We start from the raw sequence: 22842 nt of genomic DNA on the forward strand, positions 1-22842 counted from the left end.
TTTCGCATGGAAGCATAATAACACAATTTTCTTCGAATCTTTATAACATATCGCGACCTTAGAATGACAAGGTTCTAAGTGTACACTAAATCCCTATTCACTTAGAACCTTGTCATTCTAAGGTCGCGATATGGTATATGCTCTTATAAAATATCTCCATTCGTCATACATTCAACGAATGGTCTTTGAAATCAAATTGAATTCAAACACATCTCAATTATTCATATTTTATGGGACATAAAATAACATTACTGTTGAAAGCTTTTAACAGTCTCCCTCTCTCTCAGGTAGAAAGCTTTTTGTCTATTTAACATGAATACTGAATCAAAGTGTTGCCATATTCAACAAACTTTTGATATGTAGGCAACAGCTGTGCGATCATTAAGCAGTAAACTATTCGTCCGGCATTTGCAGAGAGTATCTGACTGTTTAGAATCGTCATAGTCATCGAGAGACATTCAAAGCGATCGGTACGCGGCTCGGATACGCACTCTTAAAAAAGTTACCATTAATTTATGCATTGTGTAGCTATTTTGTAATAAAAATAAAAGAAAACAAAAAACTACTTCGATTCTCATAACATTCATTGTTTACATATTTATTTTGGTGGCTTGAACAAGTTTATAGTGTGTGTTTGTTTGTGTGTTGTACTCAATCATCTGTGATTGACTCACTTTCCATTTGTCAGTTCAACATAGGCATATCGCGGTATATGTGATGACCCCACAACATCATCGCTGACATTAACCCATTCGTTGTAAAAGAGTTAACCTATGAGTGGTTTGAGTAGTTTTTCTATGAAACGTGAAGTGTTTTCGCTTGTAGCTTTATTGTGGTTTAAGGTGTCATTGTAACTCTCACCTGATGTTGTGTTAATTAAATGCGGAAGGGGTGGGGAGATCAGTGTATATTTATTTACAAAACTGATAGTGGTGAAAACGAGAGTGTTTTATGGGGTACTCTTTTAAATAGTTTTTTTTTTTGCTATACGCTTTACTCTCCAATTTCCGATTTTTAATACTCAGTGAGAAAATCTGTGCGCGTTAACCTTAGTGTTGCAATGTGTCGGTTTACATTTTGTTTATGTTTATCTTTTATGATTGAATTTGTTGTTGTTCTTTGATTTTTATTGCATTTTGTTTCGTTTACTAATAACAAATAAACAGCGGTTATAATTTCCATAATTGACTAAATTTATTCATTCGTCTGATCCATAGAAAAAATATCACGGAACCAGTTTTCTTCTATTAGTAGATACTAATTTTTCAAAACGAACCTTCCAAATTGAAATTACAACGCCATGAGCCACATTTCGCTATGGGATATGCTAAAGTACACTGTAAGGTAAGTTTTTATATACATAGATTCCGTTTTACTTGATATAAGGTTACATGAAAACCATAAAAAAACAATAATATTGGGGGAATGTAGGGTGTAATGTAACAAAGTAACACCCTATATTTTTTGAGTTTTTGTTTTCGGATTCGGACGAATTTTGTGTATGCCCTGGGAAAACTGTCATAAGATGTGTTCGTGATATTTTTTTTTATCCCAGGGCCGATGAGTTCTGTTGGTCAATCGAAGGTTTAAATTTCAAACTGAATGGCAAGTAAACCCGCTCGTTTTGTTTGTTCACAACCTGTTGAATTTTGAATTGCTTCTCATTGAAGAAAACCAAATTCGGTAAATGACATCTTTCGTTGATGCGAAGCAAAACCTTGGAACATTCCAGTCCATAGGTGAGCTCCTGCATTTGGGTATTAGTCCAAAACCATTTGTTTTTTAGAGGCCATATACTAAGATCAGGTACAAATTTTCTACCTTATCGGATACTCCTCCAAGAGGCTCCGGAAATCAAATCTGGGAATCAGTTTATATGTGTGCCGAAATGGGCAATTTTTTGTGTGGATGAGGGCATATACTTACATTACGTACCGAATTTCAATCGGATCAGAGGAAACTTGCAGGAGCACGAAGGGGGATCGGTGATCCGATATGGATCATTTGCAATACCATCAGATCTACATAAATACCAACTACTTGTGCCGAGTTTCAACCCGGAAAACATATATTAATTTGGAAATAACCTATAAACATATATGTGTTTAGAAAGAGAGACCTAGAGATTATGCTGCAAGTAAAATAATGGAAGTAACCAATTGGCACCTTAAAAATATATCCACACAAAGAAAATTTCATTAAAATTTTTTACTACCAATGTATGCCCTAAGGTGAAACATAATATGTTTGAACAATACAAACAATATTTGGTTTGGACCAATCCTGAATATATATATATATATGCTTGAAGCAAAATGTGTTTGGGGTACATGTTACAGAAGCGATCTTTTTTGAGGGTGTAGATACTAGCTAGAATTCAACCAATTAGGGAATGATGAAATAAAAATGATATGAGAATAAACACCTTTCATGAATTAATCGAATCCAAATAACTTCCTGACCCTTGGGTTACACGGACGAAAAAGACTGTTTTTCATATGTTTGGGTGTGAAAAGATTATATGTTTGGAACTCAATATTGTTATGTGCAAGCATATAATGTTCATAAATTAGCATAACATGTTTGGGACATATATGTTAATATATATATATATATATATATATATATATATATATATATATATATATATATATATATATATATATATATATATATATATATATATATATATATATATATATATATATATATATATATATATATATATATATATATATATATATATATATGGGTGTGAAAAGATTATATGTTTGGAACTCAAATTTTTAAACACAATATTGTTATGTGCAAGCATATAATGTTCATAAATTAGCATAACATGTTTGGGACATATATGTTAATATATGTTAATATATATATATATATATATATATATATATATATATATATATATATATATATATATATATATATATATATATATATATATATATATATATATATATATATATATATATATATATATATATATATATATATATATATATTGTGATATAAGACTTCGCCAAAAATTATATATGCTTAAGTAAAAACATTAAAATGAGTATTCGGAGAGAAAATTCATTCGGAACCAAGAGAAAAGACATTTGAGAAAAGAGCATGAGTTTTGTTTAGCATTTTCGTATTACGGGCACAATTTTTTTTGTTTCGTCAAAACAAATCGGAACGACGAGTAAGTCAAATGTGGGTTTTGTGTATTTGATTCTATGAAGCAAATTTTTTTTCGCTTTTTCAGCTTTTTTCATATGCTATAAAAAGTCCGTTCAAAACGAGCATAAGACAAGACTTATGCTATGTTTCAAGTAAAAAACGTCTTTAAAATAAAGTGTTGAAAAACATGTCCTATTTTTTAACGATTTTTGCTTTGTAGTCAAGATGCAAAAATGCAACACATTTAAAGAAAATTTCATTAATTTTCAAGAATTTTTCTGAATTATTAAAGTCAAGTTGACCAAAATATCCAAAAATAGTCCAAAATATCCAAAAATTTTTTCTTTCATGTTATGATACCCACTTTCAAGTCAAATCACTTAATTATAAGGATAACACGATTTCATTGAAAAGTTTATCGACTTTTGAACATGGAAAAAAACTTTATATTAGAGAAATGCGTCTTCTAAGCTAAGCAAAATTTGTATTCTTATTTTAAGGACATGAACTCTTTGGCCTCACGACAATATGTTTTCAGTGTACTCTTTTTAGAGTTATGTCAGTAAAATGAAAACAGGGGGAAACAGTGGAAAATTAAACAGTAAGATCTATAAAATCAAAGATTAGTTCCTTTTTATTAATGAGTAGTCCAAGAGGAGTTGACAGAGTTTTTCGAAAATAAAAGCGGGCATTGAGTTCGAGTTTTGCCGCTAAAATGAGAAAAGAATCGGTAAAACCAGAATAACATTATAACTTTTTTCGGTAAATTGTATTATAACATGGTGGGGAATGATCCAAAGCAACAATTGAATAAGTTTATTTTCTTTAAAATATATTACTAAAGAAAAGTAAAAGGGTAAACACCACCATTTTAACGCGATAATGCCAATTTTATACCGGCCTCAAGAATTAAATTAAGTACAAAATTATTCGTTAATAAAAATTCATATTTATTTGTATTTCTAAATTAATGGTGCTACATGCTAGCAAACAATTGTTCACACCAAAATAAATTTATGTGCTGGTTGTAAAATTACTGTTTAGACCTTAGGATTCGATGGAAAAATATTTATATATACTCGACTTCACGTTCTTCTTTTGTAAGAGTTTTAGAATTTCTTCGAAAATTTCAAACTTGTATACAAAAACCTTTTTTTTACAAAATTTTTATTTTTGCAATAAAAAAATAATATATGATTTGAACTCAGTCCATTTCGTTTATATCAAGCACTGTTCTTTTCTGACTTTAAGTCTTTTATAAGACACACTTTACAGTTTCGTAGTAAAAATTTAATATAGTAGTATGTAATGTTGAACAACTTTTCGGGATATTTCGAACGTATCTGGAATATATGTAAAAAAAAATTGTTGTCGGTCGAAGCAGGGATCGAACCCAGGACCCTTGGCATGCAAGGCGGACGTACCAACCACTGATCCAAGCTATGCTATATAAATATAACTTACATCGATAATTATCTCTTGATGACCATAACAGCTACGTAGCCCAGTGGATAGTGTGCTGGCATACAAACTGTGTGATCCGCTGTTCGAATCCCCGTCCGGCAAAACGTAAAATTTAAAAAAAAAATTATAAAATTGAATAATTTCTTCTAAGAACTAAAACAACTCGTGGAAGTTAGAAAAATGTGAGGGAATATACAATTAGGCAGAAAAAAATTTTTGAGCACAATCTTCTTTGGGAGAAAATTCTTCTAAGCATATAATATTTTTGGGTTCAAAATGTTTCCGAACATATTATATGTTCACATAATAACATAAAGTTTTTTGGAAGACAATCGAGCAATGAAAAACTGTTTGATTTTTGGTCGAAATTGAGATTGAATCTATGCAATGTGGGCATGCTAACCCGCCAACTATAAAAACCTATATTGCGAATATTCTAGATTTTGATTTTGTTACAATCATGTAATTCCCATTACGAAGTGCATTGGCCTCATCCACAAGCTGTGTATCTAAGCTGTGGCTTGCAAGATATGATATATATCAACCGTTAATTGAAGTTTCCACATCACTTCCAGCCAAATCAAAATAATCGCGGATAAAATGATCGTTAGTCATAAAACCATCCAGGGGGGATTGCATTGAACACAGCTCCACCATAGCCATGATAAAAGCGTGTATTTGTTTGCATTGGTGATTGGTGTGTGGATAGCACAATTGCTGCTTTTCTTTTTCGGCTGTTGTCGATCCCCCTCCAAAACATGGTTCATTTTTGGTTTATTCAGTTTTTTTTTGGTTGTTGGTATTTCGTGGGGTTTTGTAATGCGGGGCATATGCGAATGTCTGAAAAAGTTGTATGGACTTTCGATGTTTCGCTTTGGTGATGGTAGTTAACTCTTTTTTTTTTCGCCAATTTTGGTTTAGCAATGATGTCGCAAAAAATTGTGACTGGATTTGTTGGTTGCTAAGGCAGTGTGGTAAAGTGAGGTGAAGTGGAGTTTATCTACATTGGAGCTGTTTTGATAGAGCATTCGTAAATGGACACACACACTCTGAATATCGGAGTATAGATGGTGGTCAGTGTGTAATTCTGCGGCAAATTAAATAGGTGAACAACATTTGCAATTTCCATACCTTTTTTCGAATCAGGTTGTTGCTTGCATCTGGTTTTCTTTTGCAATGAATGAACAATTCTTACAAATCATGGAAAATTCCCCTCGCCGAGGATAAAAAATATATTAAGTAGGTTTATGTGGCTTGAAATAAAACAAGCAAATATATCAGCAAATACAGTTGGGCCTCGTAGACTTTAACATATTATCGACCAATGGGTGGAATGCTATGAACTTTTCTAGAAAATAAAAGATCGCAATGGCTTTAAGTCGCTAGTGGAAATTTGTGATATTGGGGATAGAATATCTAAAACTAGGATTGTAATCAGAATTAAGAAGATGACTTTGCAATCTTTCTAAATTTTGAAAATTTGGAGTACATAGAAAAAAGTGTTTAATGGAAGAAAAAAATGAACTACCTCGTCGGACCAAATTATACTCTACACTTTGAAATTTCCACAATGCTTTGTTGTATTCTATTTAAACTGAAGAAAGAGTTTTCATTTCCGATGAATGAAATTTATGACAAGCCAAGATTTCTTCTGACGCAAAAAAATTTTCTTAAAAAAAATATATATTTTATCAAAGGGAAAACTCCATAAGACTGGGGAACTTTGTTTGCCTCAAACTTCGTTCCGGAGGAAAGTATTTTTGCTTTTTTACTATTTATAAAATTAATCTCTAACAAAAACTGAACACGTGAGGAAAGTCCAAAGTCGGGCTGGGCTGACTATGTTATACTATGATACACTCAAAAAAAAATTACTTGGATCCAAAGATTTTGACTTTCCCTTAAGAATTTTTGTATTGATTCCGAGCCTATCTGACTTCAAATCTAGGATCAATAAAACTAAAATTAGGATACATATCTCATTTGTCGAATTTTCAATTTCTTCTCGCGCTATATTAATTCTATTCATGTACAAACAAAAAATCCAAATTATAACGGATACTTCAAAGTAAAAATGTTTTCTTAATTCTAAAAAAAAAAAAACTTTAAACCAAAAGTTATACCCCCGTCACCACCATAGAATGGTGACAGGGGTGTAATAAGTTTGTCATTCCGTTTGTAACACATCGAAATATCGATTTCCGACTATATAAAGTATATATATTCTTGATCAGGGAGAAATTCTAAGAGGATATAACGATGTCCGTCTATCTGTTGTAATCACGCTACAGTCTTCAATAATGAAGCAATCGTGCTGAAATTTTGCACAAACTGGTCTTTGATCTGCAGGCAGGTCAAGTTCGAAGATATAGCCCGGTCCAGGTTTTGATATAGTCCCCATAAACCGACCTCCCGATTTGGGGTCTTGGGCTTATAGAAATCGTAGTTTTTATCCAATTTGCCTGAAATTTGAAATCTAGAGATATTTTATGACCATAAAGAGGTGCGCCAACAATGGTGAGTATCGGTCCATGTTTTGGTATAGCCCCCATATAGACCGATCTCCCGATTTTACTTCTTGGGTTTATAGAAACCGCAGTTTTTATTCAATTTACCTGAAATTGGAAATCTAGAGGTATTGTAGGACCACAAATACGTGTGCCAAAAAATGTGAGTATCGGCCCATGTTTTGGTATGGTCCCCATATAAAACGACCTCCCTATTTGGGGTCTTGGGCATATAGAAACCGTAGTTTTTATCCAATTTGTGTGAAATTGGAAATCTAGAGGTGTTTTAGGACCATAAAGAGGTGTGCCGAAAATAGTGAGTATCGGTCCATATTTTGGTATAGCCCCCATATAGACCGATTTCCCGATTTTACTTCTTGGGCTTCTAGAATCCGAAGTTTTTATCCTGTTTGCCTGAAATTGGAAATCTAGAGGTATTTTCGGGTCATAAAGAGGTGTGCCGAAAACGGTGAGTATCGGTCCATATTTTAGTATAGCCCCCATAAGAACGATCTCCCGATTTCACTCCTTGGGTTTCTAGAAACCGTAGTTTTTATCTGATTTACCTGAAATTGTAAATATTCTGGCATTTTAGGCTCACAAAAACGTGTATCGGATTAAATTTTTTTGCGGTCCATTTGGAAATGCCTCCATATAGACCGAATTCACTTCTTGAGGGTGTACAAGACACACTGATTTCCAGATTTTATTTCCACAGATTTAAGATTTCAAATTAAGACGTTATTTTATAATTTTCTTGCACACTTACAAGAGATGTTAATGATTCCTCTAAAACTCAAACAAAAATGGTTCTTATAAATCCAGAATCTGATATAGTCCTCATAGGTGAAATCTTTAAATTTATCTTCGGGAAGTGTCCTCAAGTCCTCAAGCCCTCCTGAAATTTCAAAGGAAACCTTAATATTTGGTTCATGGTGATGGGTACACCCTCAAAAAAAAATCGCTTCTTTTACATATGTTCCAAACATATTTTGCAGGAAGCACATATATTATTGGATACTGCCGAAACATTAATATGTTTGTTTTATGTGAACATATCATATGTTTGGAAGCATTTTGACCCCAAAAATATTATATGCTTGGAAGAATTTTTCCCAAAGACGATTGTGCTCATTGCCTAACATACTCGTAATTTTCACTTCCTCGAAATATTTTAGTTCTTGGCACCTTTTTCTGTAATACAAATAATGTTGAAGAAATTATTCACTTTTATACATTTTTTAAATTTTACCTTTCGCCTGCACGGAGAATCGAACCGAGGACTATACAGTTTGTAAGCCAACAAACTACCCACTGGACTACGTAGCTGTTATAGTCACCAGTAGATAATTATCGTTATAAGTTACACTTATATAGCATAGTTTGCAGCGCCCACGAGCCCATGCAAACATAACATTATTTAACAGAAACATACATTTGTTTGCCACGTGGACTCTCCAGTCAACTCTCCCGGTTTCCATCTCTATTTCTTTCTCTATACTCTCTCTGTCGCTTTGAATAAAATATCACAACATATGTATGTTTAGTCGAAATTTGTAATTTTATATATGTTTGCATTCACACATATGATTTTTATGAAACATTCATGCCCCAAACATAATATATTCTAACATATTAACATGAATGTCCCTAACATTTAGTGTTAGTTTAGGAACACATCTTGTTTGCACTTAAATATATTGTGTTTTAAAATTGTGCCCGAAACACATTTTGTTTATATCGGAACATATGAAAAACATATTTTTCTAAGAGTGTATTTAAGATTCGGCCCGGCCGAACTTACTGCTGTATATACTTGTTTTTACTAACATTGTGTTCCGCCCCAGGGGATTGGACTGAAATATATATGGGTCAAGAAACCTTTATATATAGCACCCAACACATTTGACGGATTTGATATGGCGAAAGTGGTGCAGGGTATAATTTACTCGGTCCCGCCCGATTTTAGACTTTCCTTACTTGTTTTAAGTTAATATAGTGCAAATAGCGTTCTTAAAGTTTAAATTTTAAATGTCATATTAGGTCAATATTTTCAGTGTAGTTGCCTTGCCTAAAGTAATACGTAAAATATAAGAGGATAGATAAATATATTTTTATGTCGTTATACATACTTTCTTTGCACTACACAAAATTTAATAACCAAGTGCTATAATAAAAAGTAAAGTGAAACATTTATATGCATGAAATTAAATCGATTATATTTGCAAATAAAAAAATTCTTATTTAATCTAACATATCACATAATTCTGATAAGAACCATATGGAATTTGTTTCGAAAAAAAAAACAAATGTAGGAGCCAAAACACTTTCGAAAGCCTTTCTATTAATAAATTAAATTTGCACTTTGTAGTCATAGATTGTTCCAACACACTCTCTACCATCTAAAACTTAATTAGAATCACCAAAACACATAAAGTTAATAGAGATGATAATGATCTTCAGTTTTTTTGTACAACCGTAGAGTTTTGTACTATAGAACAATAATCTTGTTAATTCTAAATCTAATACTAGACTCTCATTTATACTATAATATATATAGATAATTATTAAACGTATATCATTTATTGATTTCTTCATTGCAGTCATATATACGCTATACAATTTTAGTTGATCGTTTTAAAATAAATTTCAAATGTGCTTATAACCATGACAGTTATAAAAAAGCCGGCTTGAATATGCTAGTTCATGCTTAGTTGTATAAGTACTATAATATGGGATAACACACCACGAGATTGAACTAAAACTATCTATTTGATATAGGGATAAGTATGGCAAATTTTCCATAAAGTAAAGAAAAATATTTTTGATTTCAATAAATAATCTTTGAATTAAATAAAATATTAAATCTATAGAATAACAATCGAAATATATAGTATTTACGTATATTTTGTATTTTCCCATACCCCAATTGTTGATATATAAAATCGCAAAAATGACATTATAGCACTCCCTATTGACTCATTGAAACGGAACAGTATTTTATATAATCCTATAACCAACCACTATTAGCTCCAATACAATACAGAGAAAAATTTACAAATCATTTCCCTAACGGATGTTTAAATATTGCTGCGATAGAATTATAGTGTTCGGAATTTAGATTGTTGTAATTAAATTGAGACGTTTTATCACATCACATGTTTTCGTATAAAAATCCATACTTGACCCATTGAACCATTGCAATTGCACTGAATATGTGGGCAGAGATTTATGAGCACCAACTATCATGAGAGGCCACTGTACGTTGCGTAGAATAACAAAGACTAGAAGTTTGCATATTGGCGATGAGTATCGAGTAATTTGTGAGCCATAATCTTTGCCAAGAAAATAGTGAATGATTTAGTTCTGCACAATGGTTTTAAAATTTAAGAAAATCTTAAAAAATAGATTAAAAAATCAAAACTGATTCTTTAGTTTTTAATCGAGGAGGAATTATAAAAAAAAATAAAAGTTTATATTTTTTTCTCGCAAAATAATGATCAAAACAAATCCTCCAATAATTGACAATAAATGATTCATGTCTCCTTTTCTTTGTGTGATTGAATTAAATCGACTCACACCACTCCATATTTATGGGCCCAAATGCCTTGTAAACAATGGAGAAAGAATAAAGTCTGCATGGAATATAAATTGGCAATGCAAAAATCCAAGGCCAATTTTCATACCAAATGTTCAAAATGTCGCATAAACATAATTGAACGCAAAAAAAAAAAACAAAACAAGACATTTGAACGCATTTGTCACTGCTTCCATTTTAGTGTAAACAAACCGTTTGTATGCTATTGGCCAAGTTGATTTCAAGTTTACCGGTACAAAAAAAAAAAACAAAAACATAACATGCCGGTAATGTGGTTGATTTTTTTTATTGGTCTGTAGATTTTACGATAGTCAAAAGATGTCACGATTTTTCATTTAATTATAAGAAATAATCTTATGTATTTTCTTATGGATCGATGTAAAACGAATTCAATCTTATGTCACAATTGAAGAAAGTAGAGACAGTTGTAATGCACTGAACAAAAAATAAAAATATTGACCTTATATGAAAAATTATACAACCAAAATTTAGGTGAAGCAATTTACACAATGTTAAGGAGAAATTTCTTTAAAATAAAGAAATTTTAATTAAAAGAATGTATATAATCTTTGATTTAAAAAAAAGAATACTTTCTGAAGTCAAAGTCGCATGGCCTTTGGAGGAATACAAATTTATCTTAAAGTAAATAAAAACAGTTTTGATTGAAAGAAATAATCTTTGAATTGGGGATAATAAAAGCTTCAAATATAGGCTAAGACTTATATTACGGATTTCGAATTTTTGGTTTAATTTTTTTTTTTGAAATTAAGAAAACATTTTTTACTTTGAAGAGTCTGTTATAAATTGGATTTGGGATATTTATTTTTACATGTTAACATATCACAAAAAGAAAACGAAAATTCGATATAACATATATCCTAATTTTAATAAAAACTATTTTTATTTTAATGAAGACGAATCTATGGCTTACGAAAATACGAAAATCAATATGCACTATGTGGGTACACAGAAAAAAATATCACCAAAATATTTCCAATTAAAAAGTTAATTGAAGTTGAAAATTTTTTCAATTAATAAATTAATTGATACAATTATCTTTTTAATCATGATAGAAACATCAAGTTAATTAAGTCAATGATTGAAAATTTTTAAATTTTTAATTAAAAAATTAATTGATACAATTAACTTTTTAATCAAATTCGGAAGACTAATTCTGTTAACCCTTTCACTACCGAAATAAACCTAATGTTAAAAACTTTAATTTTTCTTCTGTTTTTACTTGTACTACCAGCATGTAGAACAAAAATTACCATTTTGAAAACCTACTTCAAATACTTCAAGAGCTATATGAGCTTGTTTTGAAAGTTTGATTCTTGAATAGTGACCAAGTGGCCTTAGGAAAATAAGCGCTATTTGGCCTATAATGTCCTTCAAAGTGTGAGCAAAAATACAAAAAAGAACCCGAAAAAGTGTCAGCTATAGTTTTCGTATGAATGTCCATTTACTAGAAACATACAGTAGAAAAATTGTCTCAAATTTTCGTATTTTTTGTTTATTTCTAAAGAAGTTTACAAAAATGTATTTTGGACCTCACCAATATAGAAGATATTTATGGGTTATTTAGATTAAAGCCTCTACTTTAAAATAACATCGAGAAATAAATCAAAACTAAGTGGAAAAATAGAATTTGGTGTCTTTTTCGAATGTCCTTCAAAGCGGACATCGGTAGTGAAAGGGTTAAAAAAAGTGCTGATTTTTTTAAATTTTTAATTAAAAATGTATTTCATTTGTTAATTCAAATAAAAACTCTAAGCCAATTCAGAAAGTAATTAAAAATTGCTACCTTTTTTAATTAATAAATTAATTGAGTTTTGCAATCAACATCAATTAAATTTTTAATTGAATTAATTAAAAAATTAATTGAAATTTGCTGAAAAAATCAATTAATGTTTTGATCAAGTATTTCTTCTATGTCCAATTAAAACTGTGATTGATACTATAATTTTCGTGATTGAAGACATTTCAATTAAAAAATTAATTGGATCAATTAATTTGGTGATTGAATCAGAAAAAAATTTTTTTGTGTGTACAACAAGAAGACAATTGAAAATACGAATAACAGAACATGAAGCCGACATAAACAAACATAGAGAAAGCACAGCTTTAGCACAACACATAAAAGAGAGTGGCCATAACATAGACTTCAAATCTGTTAAAATTCTAGATAGAGGGAGAAATGAGACCAAACGTTATACACTGGAGAGCCTACGCATTCAAAAGAGATTAGAGACGTCAATGAACACTAAGGAAGACAAAGATAACACAAACTTACAGTATTCCATTGCAATATTTTAAAGAGAAAAGAATTGTTTAAATAGTTTAAAAGAAAAAAAGATATAGATTTATTTAAATTTTATTTATTTATTTAGTTGTTATTATTGTTTGTGATGTCCAGTTTTAAAAATTTATAAATGAGTGTGACTGCGGATCCCTACTCAGACAATCTTAGTTTTATTGGTCACCTTTCGAATGCTTCTTTTAATGTTAGAAATCTAATTTAAAGGGTATTCCATACAGTGAACCGAATCCTGGAACCTTAAAGGTTGGTGTGGCGTGTTTGGATGTAGCCTAAATCGATTACAGGGCATCAAATTTCCTACGCATATCAATATTTAAAGGGGCATATATTTCAAGGGAATATATGTATCGCCTGAAAATATGTCACATTTTTCTACAGTAAATAAACAGAGTTACTCAAGGAGTGATTTTCCCAGATATTGAAATTCAATTCTATAAAACCCCTTTTAAAAATTCATTTACTTTGTATTTTTTCCGTTTTGATCGACTTTTTCTAAATTAATGTGTCACCTTATATTGCAAAAGACACTTTCTGTTAGACTTCTTAAAAATTCTCCACGGTAACGCTCACCGGCTGTGTTTTTGTCGGAATAACTAAAGCAATCACCCTATTACTTTATCATTAATAGTTTTAATTTTAAAACAACCCAGATGCATATGCTTGTGTTGTCCTATAAACAATATAATGAGTTGTATAATAAAACAACCCAGCAAAAAATACTTCAGCAGTAAGAGTTTAGTTGCGCTTTATGGAATACAATAAATAAGGCAGTGCATCCACACTGTACACACAAAAATTTTTTTTTCTGATTCAATCACGAAATTAATTGATCCAATTAATTTTTTAATTGAAATGTCTTCAATCACGAAAATGATAGTATCAATCACAGTTTTAATTGGGCATAGAAAAAATTCTTGATTAAAAAATTAATTGATTTCATTGCCAAATTTCAATTAATTTTTTAATTGATTCAATTAAAAATTTAATTGATGATGATTGCAAAACTCAATTAATTTATTAATTAAAAAAGGTAACTATTTTCAATTACATTCTGAATTGACTTAGAATTTTTATTTGGATTAACAATTGATTGTTTGAAAAAAAATTTTAACTAAAAATTAAAAAAAAATGTTCATCATCATCATAAACTGACTTAGTCTTCCGAATTTGATTAAAAGTTAATTGTATCAATTAACTTTTTAATTAAAAAATTTAAAATGTTCAATCATTGACTTAATTAACTTAATGTTTCTATCTTGATTAAAAAGTTAATTGTACCAATTAATTTATTAATTGAAAAAAATTTCAACTTCAATTAACTTTTTAATTGGAAATATTTTGGTGATATTTTTTTCTGTGTATGATCGGTGGCAATAACGTAAACGAGTAGTCAAACTAGTTTATGATCATTCGTTTACGTTATTGCAACCAATTCATGCAGTATAGATGCATGAAAGGTAGTGCTGCCAACAATGCTATACTCAAGATTATATATCTCTTCTGTGCAATATTTCTATTAAAATGAGCAATTATATCAGCGCTATGTAGAAGCTGTTCTAAATCGGGACATCGCCCACAAAAATCAGCGCTGATTCGGTTGTTTTGTAAGCAGTTGATACAGCATCCCTCCCTTACAATTCTGCTGAAATAGTGCTCCATTTTTTGCTGGGTAGCTATCCTTCCCCAAGAAGATCGTTTCGAATGCCACGGTTCCTAAAGATTCCAAAAGACATCATATTCTGGAGTCGCATTCTGCTGAAATAGTGCTCCATTTTTTGCTGGGAACTGTTATATACTGGTCGTGTCTGGATCGTATTTGGCAAATAAATCAAAATGATATCGCTAACAATTCGTGTCTGCTACCCTGTAGTTTATTCCTTTAAGCCTCACTATATTCATATTTCCCCTCTTTTAATTTCAGGGGTTTGGACTACAAACTGGAACAATATCGCCTGAATACAGGTGCCACAATCACAACGAAAATCGCCAAGGGTCAAATCAAGGGTGCCAAACGAATGTCCGTTTGGGGTAATTCATACTACAGCTTTGAGGGGATACCATTTGCCAAACCTCCTTTGGGAGAGTTACGTTTTAAAGCCCCAGTGGAAGAGGATGCATGGGATCATGTTTTGGATTGTACAGGACCTGCAGCAATTCCATTTCAGGGAAATATGATATTTAAGAAATACAAAGGATCCGAGGATTGTTTATATTTGAATGTCTTTACAAATGATGTGAGTTGGTAACACTCTGACCCCTAATAAGCAGCCAATTTGAAAACTCTTTCTTCTCATTTTCAGATAACTCCTCCATCACCTCGGCCTGTAATGGTTTGGATTTATGGAGGTGGTTTCCAACTTGGTGAAGCCACACGCGATATGTATAGCCCCGACTATTTCATGTCTAAAGATATGGTCTTGGTAACCATAGCCTATCGTTTGGGACCTTTTGGTTTTCTGAGCTTAGATGATCCCAGTGTTGACGTTCCTGGAAATGCCGGGATTAAAGATCAAATTATGGCCTTAAAATGGGTACAAAATAACATCGCCTCCTTTGGAGGAGATCCCAATAATGTTACACTGTTTGGAGAAAGTGCTGGTGGAGCTTCTACCCATTTATGTATGGTCAGTGATCGCTCTAAGGGCTTAATACACAAAGGCATAGCCATGTCAGGATCTATGCTATGTCCTTGGGCTTTTACTCCTCCCAATCAGTGGGCTTTTCGATTGGCCAAAGCTTTGGGCTATGGTGGTGATGAAAAAGCCCTAAATGTATACAAATTTTTGAAAGATGCCTCACCCATAGACATTCAGAAAGCCATACCCACAATATTGACCAAAGAGGAAAAACACAATAGAATCATGTTGGCCTTTGGTCCTGTCATTGAGCCATATCAAACCAAGGATTGTATTATCTCGGAACCTATTCTTGAGTGTTTGAAGACGACTTGGAGTAATGATATACCCATGATTTTGGGTGGTACCAGTTTCGAAGGTCTACTCTTCTTTCCTGAGGTGCAGAAGCGAAAGGCTACTCTGGATGAAGTTAAGGATTGTGTTAATCTCTTGCCCTTGGATTTAAGTATTGATCGTCGTAGCACTAAGGCTCATGAGATGGGTTTGAAATTGAAAAAGGCCTATTTTGGTGAAGAGGATTGCAGTCCCAAGACTATGATGAAATTTTTAGAGGTAAGTGTGATTATTACATTCTCATCTCAAAAGAAAGTTTCTGGTCATTAAGCTAAACATATAATCGTTAATCACTATTAATGCCAATTTTTTATACAGTGAAAAAAAATATTGTCGTGAGGCCAAAGATTTCATGTCCTTAAAATACGAATGCAAATTTTGCTTAGCATAGAAGACGTATTTCTCTAATATAAGGTTTCAAAAGTCGACAAACTTTTCAATGAAGTCGACTTGACTTTAATAATTCAGAAAAATTCTTTAAATTTAATGAAATTGTCTTTAAATTTGTTGTCTTTTTGCATCTTGACTACAAAGCAAAAAATCGTTCAAATATAGGACATGTTTTCAAAACTTTATTTTAAAGAAGTTTTTTACTTCAAACATAGCATAATTTCTACTGGAAGTCGAGTCCTAATTTGGAAAATAAAGTTGCCGTTAACTCGTTATTAAAGGACTTTGATAGCATATGAAGGAAAAAAGCTGAGAAAGCGAAAAATTAAAATTTGCTTCCTGGAAGCTAGTACACAAAACCTAAATTTAAAAGAGAATTGTGTCTTTAAAGTATTCTTACTTGTATTCTCCGCTTCTTTGGCTCGGAATCAATACCAAATTTTTTAAAGTAAAGACAAAATCTTTGGAACCGAGTATGCTTTTTTTCAGTATGGTTGGTTCAACAAAGAAAAATAATCAAGAAGGTTCAGCGGTTAAAACTAGAAGTGCCCATATGTAATAGGTTCTTTTAGTTAATGTGGTATCACAATGGACTGAATAGTCTAAGTGAGCCTGAATCTTAATCGGGCTGCCACTTTAACCTAACCTAACCTATCCTCCGCTTCCTTGGCTCGGAATCAATACCAAAATAGTTAAAGTAAAGACAAAATCTTTAGAACCAGGCATGGTTTTTTCAGTGTATGGTCGGTTTTTTTCTTCTTATACTACAGTGTTTACAAGCGGAAATATATCGCCTAAAAGTATGCAAAAACTCTGTGTAAAGGCTGAAAATTGGGTTATTTTCAGGAATTTCCAAATTTGAAATTCAATTATTTCACTCAGTATCACCGTTGTGCCACGTTAGTCCCACATTTGCCACCTTTTCCAGTGGTGCTACTTTTGCACCACTATATGCGACATTTCTTAAATTTTTTGTGCCACCCTTTACCTGCCTTCATTTATACTCTAATATTTTGATCACAAATCAACTTCACGAAGTTTTTATTCTTCTTCTTTTGCTTTGCTTAATTTTTTTTAATTTTCTCTCATTATTATTTTGTTTTTTTTTTTTTTGCAGCTCTGTACCTATCGTGAATTCTGGCATCCTCTCTATCGCACAGCTCGCTATCGCATGCTATATGCCAAGGCACCCACATACGTATATCGCTTCGATTATGACTCAGTCGATTCAAATGCCATACGCCGCTTGATATGTGGTGATGGAGTCCGTGGAGCCTGCCATGGAGATGATATGGTTTACCTATTCCGTTTTATGTTCTCCCATCGTATGCCTATGGATTCCTTGGATTGTCGGGTCTCACAAGCCATGATAGATATTTGGACTAGTTTTGCTGCTACAAGTGATCCAAATTGTCCCTCATTGGGCGAGGTTAAATATGAGCCATTGGGAAAGGATCCCAATCTGGTGAAATGCTTAAATATTTCCGATAAAATTGAATACATCGATTTGCCAGAATTGAAAAAAATAATTGAGGTTTGGAATGATTTCTATCCCCAGGGAAAATTGTAGGTCAAACCATTTTGATGAAGATGTAGGGAATAATGGCTACCTCATGTATATAAATTAGATTAATGATTTTATAAATGATAATCAAAGGGGAAATTGTAAAGGGTTAACTAAATATAAGGTAAATGTGTTAAATTAATTGTAAATAGATAAATCAAATTTATTTTAACAAGAAACTAGAAAGAAGGAAAAGAAGATATTAAAATAACCAAAAGCTTTTACAAATTATAAATTATATAAAAAAAAAACGAAAATATATTGTTTTTTTTTTTTATTTAAAACCCAGTGAATGTTTATTATCTATATACATTTGTCTTAAAAACAAAACTTGGTCAAAGTAAGGAAACAAACACAATTATTTTGGCAATATTTGTTATTAGTTATTTTATTGCGTAGTAAATGAATGTAGAAACCTTGTCAACATTTTTTTAATGATTTTATTTTAGTGTACATTTATTTTTTTCTTAGCTATTGGTTTTTAATAAAATGGTAAAATTAAAAAACATGAAATTTTTTATATTTATATTTAAGAACTTATCATGGGTAAGATTAAAGTTTGAAGATTTAAGAAAAATATTGGAAAGAAAACTTGATTTATAGTTCGAACCAGTTTTCTTGGTATTATACATTATTGTTTTACCTTCTTTTTAAATTAATATATATATTGTACTAATATTTTTAAATAATTATTCCTTCATAAAACAATTTCGGTTTTTTTAATATTTGGGGAAAAGTTCAAAACTTACATGGCAACTCTGGTTAGGTATCAGATGGTTTGTGTTGCCATTTTAAAACACCACACAACCACTAACCTTCGATATACATGGTTGTTACATTCGCTAAATGGTGATTTCAGACAAAAACCAAAATCATTAAATACATTTTTGCAAATGATAATTCACAATAGGAGTTTCACCAAAATTCTAAAATAAAGCGCCGTTCGAAATATCAGTTTATCCGTAGATAATCACTGTTGCCACAGTAAGAAAATTGGTAGAATTCATTATGAATTCTACCAATCTACCACAGTTTGGTAGATTGACAAAATTTCTACAGCAATAAAATTCTGACATTCTATCTTTAGAATTAAACTTTATAATAATATAGAAAATATAGAAAATCTATAGAAATAAAATTTTGACAACATTTTCCATTGAAATCAAAATTTTGACAAAGTGTTCTAAAAAAGTCAAAATCTTTAGAAAAATGTCCTACAGAAATCAAAATTTTGACAAAATTCTCTATACATATTAACCTTTGACAAAATTTCTATAGAAATAAAATTTCGACAAAATTTCTATAGAAACCAAAATTTTGACTAAATTCTCTTTATATATTAAATTTTGAAAAAAAAATCTATAGAAATTACATTTTTAAAATATTTTCTATAGGAATAAAATTTGGACAAAAGTTTTTATAGAAATAAAAATTTTGATAGAAATAAAATTTTGAAAATATTTCTATACACCCAAAAAAAAGTGAACCCACCAAGAAAATGTAGGTTTATTTTAGAAAATTTTAACTAAAATATTTTTCTAATTGCAAAATGTTATAAATAAGTTAGTACTTTTTGTCAAACTGAAGTATTTTTTTTTTAATAATTAATTTTTTTCTGTTGTTTAAAAAAATTTCATATGTTGAAAGAAAAAATTGGATTTAAATATTGTTAAAATGTCTTTAGCGCTGTACGAAGTTAAAGACAGTTACAATTTTAGTAAAATTTATTCATTCGAGATACTTATGAACTCAATTTTAGCAAACTTCTGACATTTTAGGAAAATATGAACTATTTGATTTTTTTAGTAAAATTGTGCACTATATTTGTATACAACTTTTGTTCTTATTTTTAGTTCACGTCATTAAAGTTAGCAAAAAATTATTCAAATAAGGAACATTTACTCATATTGTGCTAAATTTAACTAAAATCAACTAATCTTCATGAACTAAAAAACAGTTTAGTTGGCATTAAAGCCCCTTTTCTCTGGGTGTAGAAAACAATATATTGACAAAGTTCTCTATACATATTAAATTTTGACAAAATTGTTATAGAAATTACATTTTTAAAATATTTTCAATAGGAATAACATTTGGACAAAAGTTTTTATAGAAATAAAAATTTTGATAAAATTTTCTATAAAAATCAAAATCTTGACAAAATTTTGTATATATATGAAATTTTGACAAAATTTTGACATTTCTAAAATATTTTCTATAGAAATAAAATTTGGACAAAAGTTTTTATAGAAATAAAAATTTTGAAAAAATTTTTTCTTGACAAAATAAAAATCAACATATTGACAAAAATTTTCTATAGAAATCAACATATTGACAAAAATTTTCTATACAAATAAAATTGTGACAAAATTTCTATAGAAATAAAATGTTGACAACATTTTCTTTGCAAATCACAATCTTGGTAAAATTTCCTATATAAATCCACATTGTTACAAAATTTTCCTATAGAAAAAATGTGACAAAATTTTCTATACAATTTAAATTTTGACAAAATTTTTATAGAATAAAATTTTGATAAAAGTTCTATAGAAATAAAATTTTGTTTTGTTATTTTTTATTGTTGGTGTGTTCTTCAATCATATTTGTTGTTTTGATTTTATCATTTTATCCACCAATTAGAATAAATTCGGGTAATTCACTAAACCCAATGTAAATTACATTTGAACCTCCCGAAAAAAATTTTTCGATAGTCGGTTTTGCATCTGTTGGTTAAGCTATTCTTGTAGTCAACGCAATGATTTTAAGCTGAAATCTAAACAACAAATCTGAAATAAAATTTTGACAAAAATTTCCTATAGAAATCAGAATTAGGACAACATTTTCTATACAAATAAAATTTCTATAGCAATCAAAATGTTGAACAAATTTTCTATTGGAAATCGAAATTATGACAAAATTTTCTATAGAAATAAAATTTTGCAAAATATTTTTTTTTGTTAGTGTTTGTTAAAATTTTCTCTAAATTTTGGTAGAAATTTTTTTTGGATATAGTAGCCAAAATTACAAAAATGTGTTCACGGATAGACGGACATGGCTATATCGACTCAGGAGTAGAGGTGTGCACGTGACACGAAATTGTCGTGACTCACGAAAATTTTCGTCATTCGTGCGTGAGTCGTGAGTCACGCTCATGTCAACAGCGTGAGTGTGCGTGATCGTGATTAACAAACCAAAATGTCGTGTGTGAGCATGAGTTACGAAAATAATATCTTCGTGAGTGTGCTTGATTAACGAATTACACTCACAAAAATATTCCTGCTCACCAACATAAAACGCTTAAGAGTTAAATTCAATCACAATTTTAGCGACACATGGGATGTTAAGAGTTTAATAACACTCTCGATTTTAATAATGCTCGTGTTTTCAGACACTTCGGTAAGGTAAATTAATCGTAAAATTATTCGTGATTCACGATATTTTCCGTGAGTCACGATATATTTCATGAGTCACGGTATTTTTCGTGAGTCACGACGTTTTCGGGCGTGAGTGTGCGTGAGTACAAATTTTCTTTTCGTGAGTGTGCGTGAGAGTGAGTCCTACCCAAAAATATCGTGCGTGAATGTGCGTGAGTATGATTTTTCAGTCGTGAGTGTGCGTGAGTAAACTATTATCAAACTATTACACACCTCTACCCAGGAGCCCACCCTGAGCATTTTTGCCAAAGACACCATGTGTCTATCTCGACTCCTTCTGGGTTTTGCAAACATATGCACTAACTTATAATACCCTGTTCCACAGTGTGGCGCAGGGTAAAATAATTATATACTTTTCTTCTAAATAAACTTCCGAAAAGCAAATGAGAAACGATCTTTGTTTGTCTAAAATTTCGTTTTGGGAGGAAAGAATTATTTTTTGTGTGTATCACTTAAACTCTACTGACCATTGTGATGCCATAAGGGGTGAACTCGTCTCTTATCAATGAATGCTGCCCGATTCTATGTTTAGCTCAATGGCAAGGGACTTCCTTATTATAGCCGAGTGCGAACGGCGTTTCACATTACGGTGAAACTACTGAAAGAAGCTTTAAAACACTCAGAAATGTCACCATCGTCACAACTTTTTGATGTTTGGTGGAAATAGGGATTGAACACATGACCCTTTGTATGTAAGGTGGATATGCTACCCGCTGCACTACGGTGCCTTCCGTCCTGCAATCTCTGTTACTGTCCTTCTGTTGAAACAAATTTAACTTTGCAAAACAATTTGAGTATCTGCTTGAAGGTCCTTTTATTGATATAGGGCATTGCAAATGTGGCAATGTGTCTCCATATGGACGAATCAATCTTCAGATTTGACATATCTGAAGTAACCACACGCGGCCCATGATTATATTTAGTCCCTGTATTGAACAAACCCCAGATTGGACCTTTTGGTGGACAGACAACAACTTACTCGTCGATCCATATTATGGTAAATCTGATTTCTTATATCCTGACCATATAGTGCACGAATCCATAATAGCAGTAAATCTCCCCTATAATAACATACTCATCACTGTAACAGAGTGCTCTTTATCACCTCATACCTCATAATAAAAGAAATTCAAGTAATTCCAATGTAATCTCAGTATTTTACACGAAAGCAAACACCTTTGCCTCTATGGTCCAGGTAAGACATCACTTAAAGCAATGTAATTACAAAATAATTGTGTTAATGTATTTTAGACATAATTTATTTGCATTAAAAGGTCCATAATTCTTTTTGATATTTTAAGTGAGCCTTTTTCCAACCCATATTCTGCTACTCTACTACTAAGTGAAGTAGGAATGCAAAAACAAAGGAGCTTGAGGAGGTAAATGGGGGTAGTTAACAATGATGTTGGCGATTTTCCCCTCTTGACA

At 31.1% G+C, this 22842-nt stretch overlaps 1 protein-coding gene across 6 annotated transcripts; it reads left to right on the forward strand.

Moving 5' to 3' along the window:
- The first annotated feature begins 410 nt into the window (after positions 1-410).
- LOC142220102 (esterase B1-like) lies at positions 411-18162 on the forward strand. 6 transcript variants are annotated; one of them, XM_075289032.1, is made up of 5 exons: positions 411-535; positions 1167-1344; positions 14982-15294; positions 15361-16248; positions 17537-18162. In XM_075289032.1, the coding sequence occupies exons 2-5, from the start codon at positions 1301-1303 to the stop codon at positions 17987-17989; spliced, it is 1698 nt and encodes a 565-aa protein (XP_075145147.1). In that variant the 5' UTR covers positions 411-535; positions 1167-1300; the 3' UTR covers positions 17990-18162. The 6 variants fall into 6 exon arrangements, with proteins under 6 accessions (XP_075145147.1, XP_075145149.1, XP_075145151.1 ...); XM_075289034.1 differs by having other exon boundaries at positions 429-535; positions 1218-1344; XM_075289036.1 differs by having other exon boundaries at positions 442-501; positions 1218-1344.
- The last annotated feature ends 4680 nt before the right edge of the window (positions 18163-22842 follow it).

This window comes from Haematobia irritans, chromosome 1 (assembly GCF_050003625.1).
Source record: "Haematobia irritans isolate KBUSLIRL chromosome 1, ASM5000362v1, whole genome shotgun sequence".
NCBI classification, from domain to species: domain Eukaryota; kingdom Metazoa; phylum Arthropoda; class Insecta; order Diptera; family Muscidae; genus Haematobia; species Haematobia irritans.

Excerpts from the sequence above, each read along its gene's own strand:
- LOC142220102 (XM_075289032.1), top strand. The coding sequence starts at position 1,301 with ATGAGCCACATTTCGCTATGGGATATGCTAAAGTACACTGTAAG. Across the intron at positions 15,295-15,360 it reads TGAATGTCTTTACAAATGAT|ATAACTCCTCCATCACCTCG; the intron begins GTGAGTTGGTAA and ends TCTCATTTTCAG. Across the intron at positions 16,249-17,536 it reads CTATGATGAAATTTTTAGAG|CTCTGTACCTATCGTGAATT; the intron begins GTAAGTGTGATT and ends TTTTTTTTGCAG.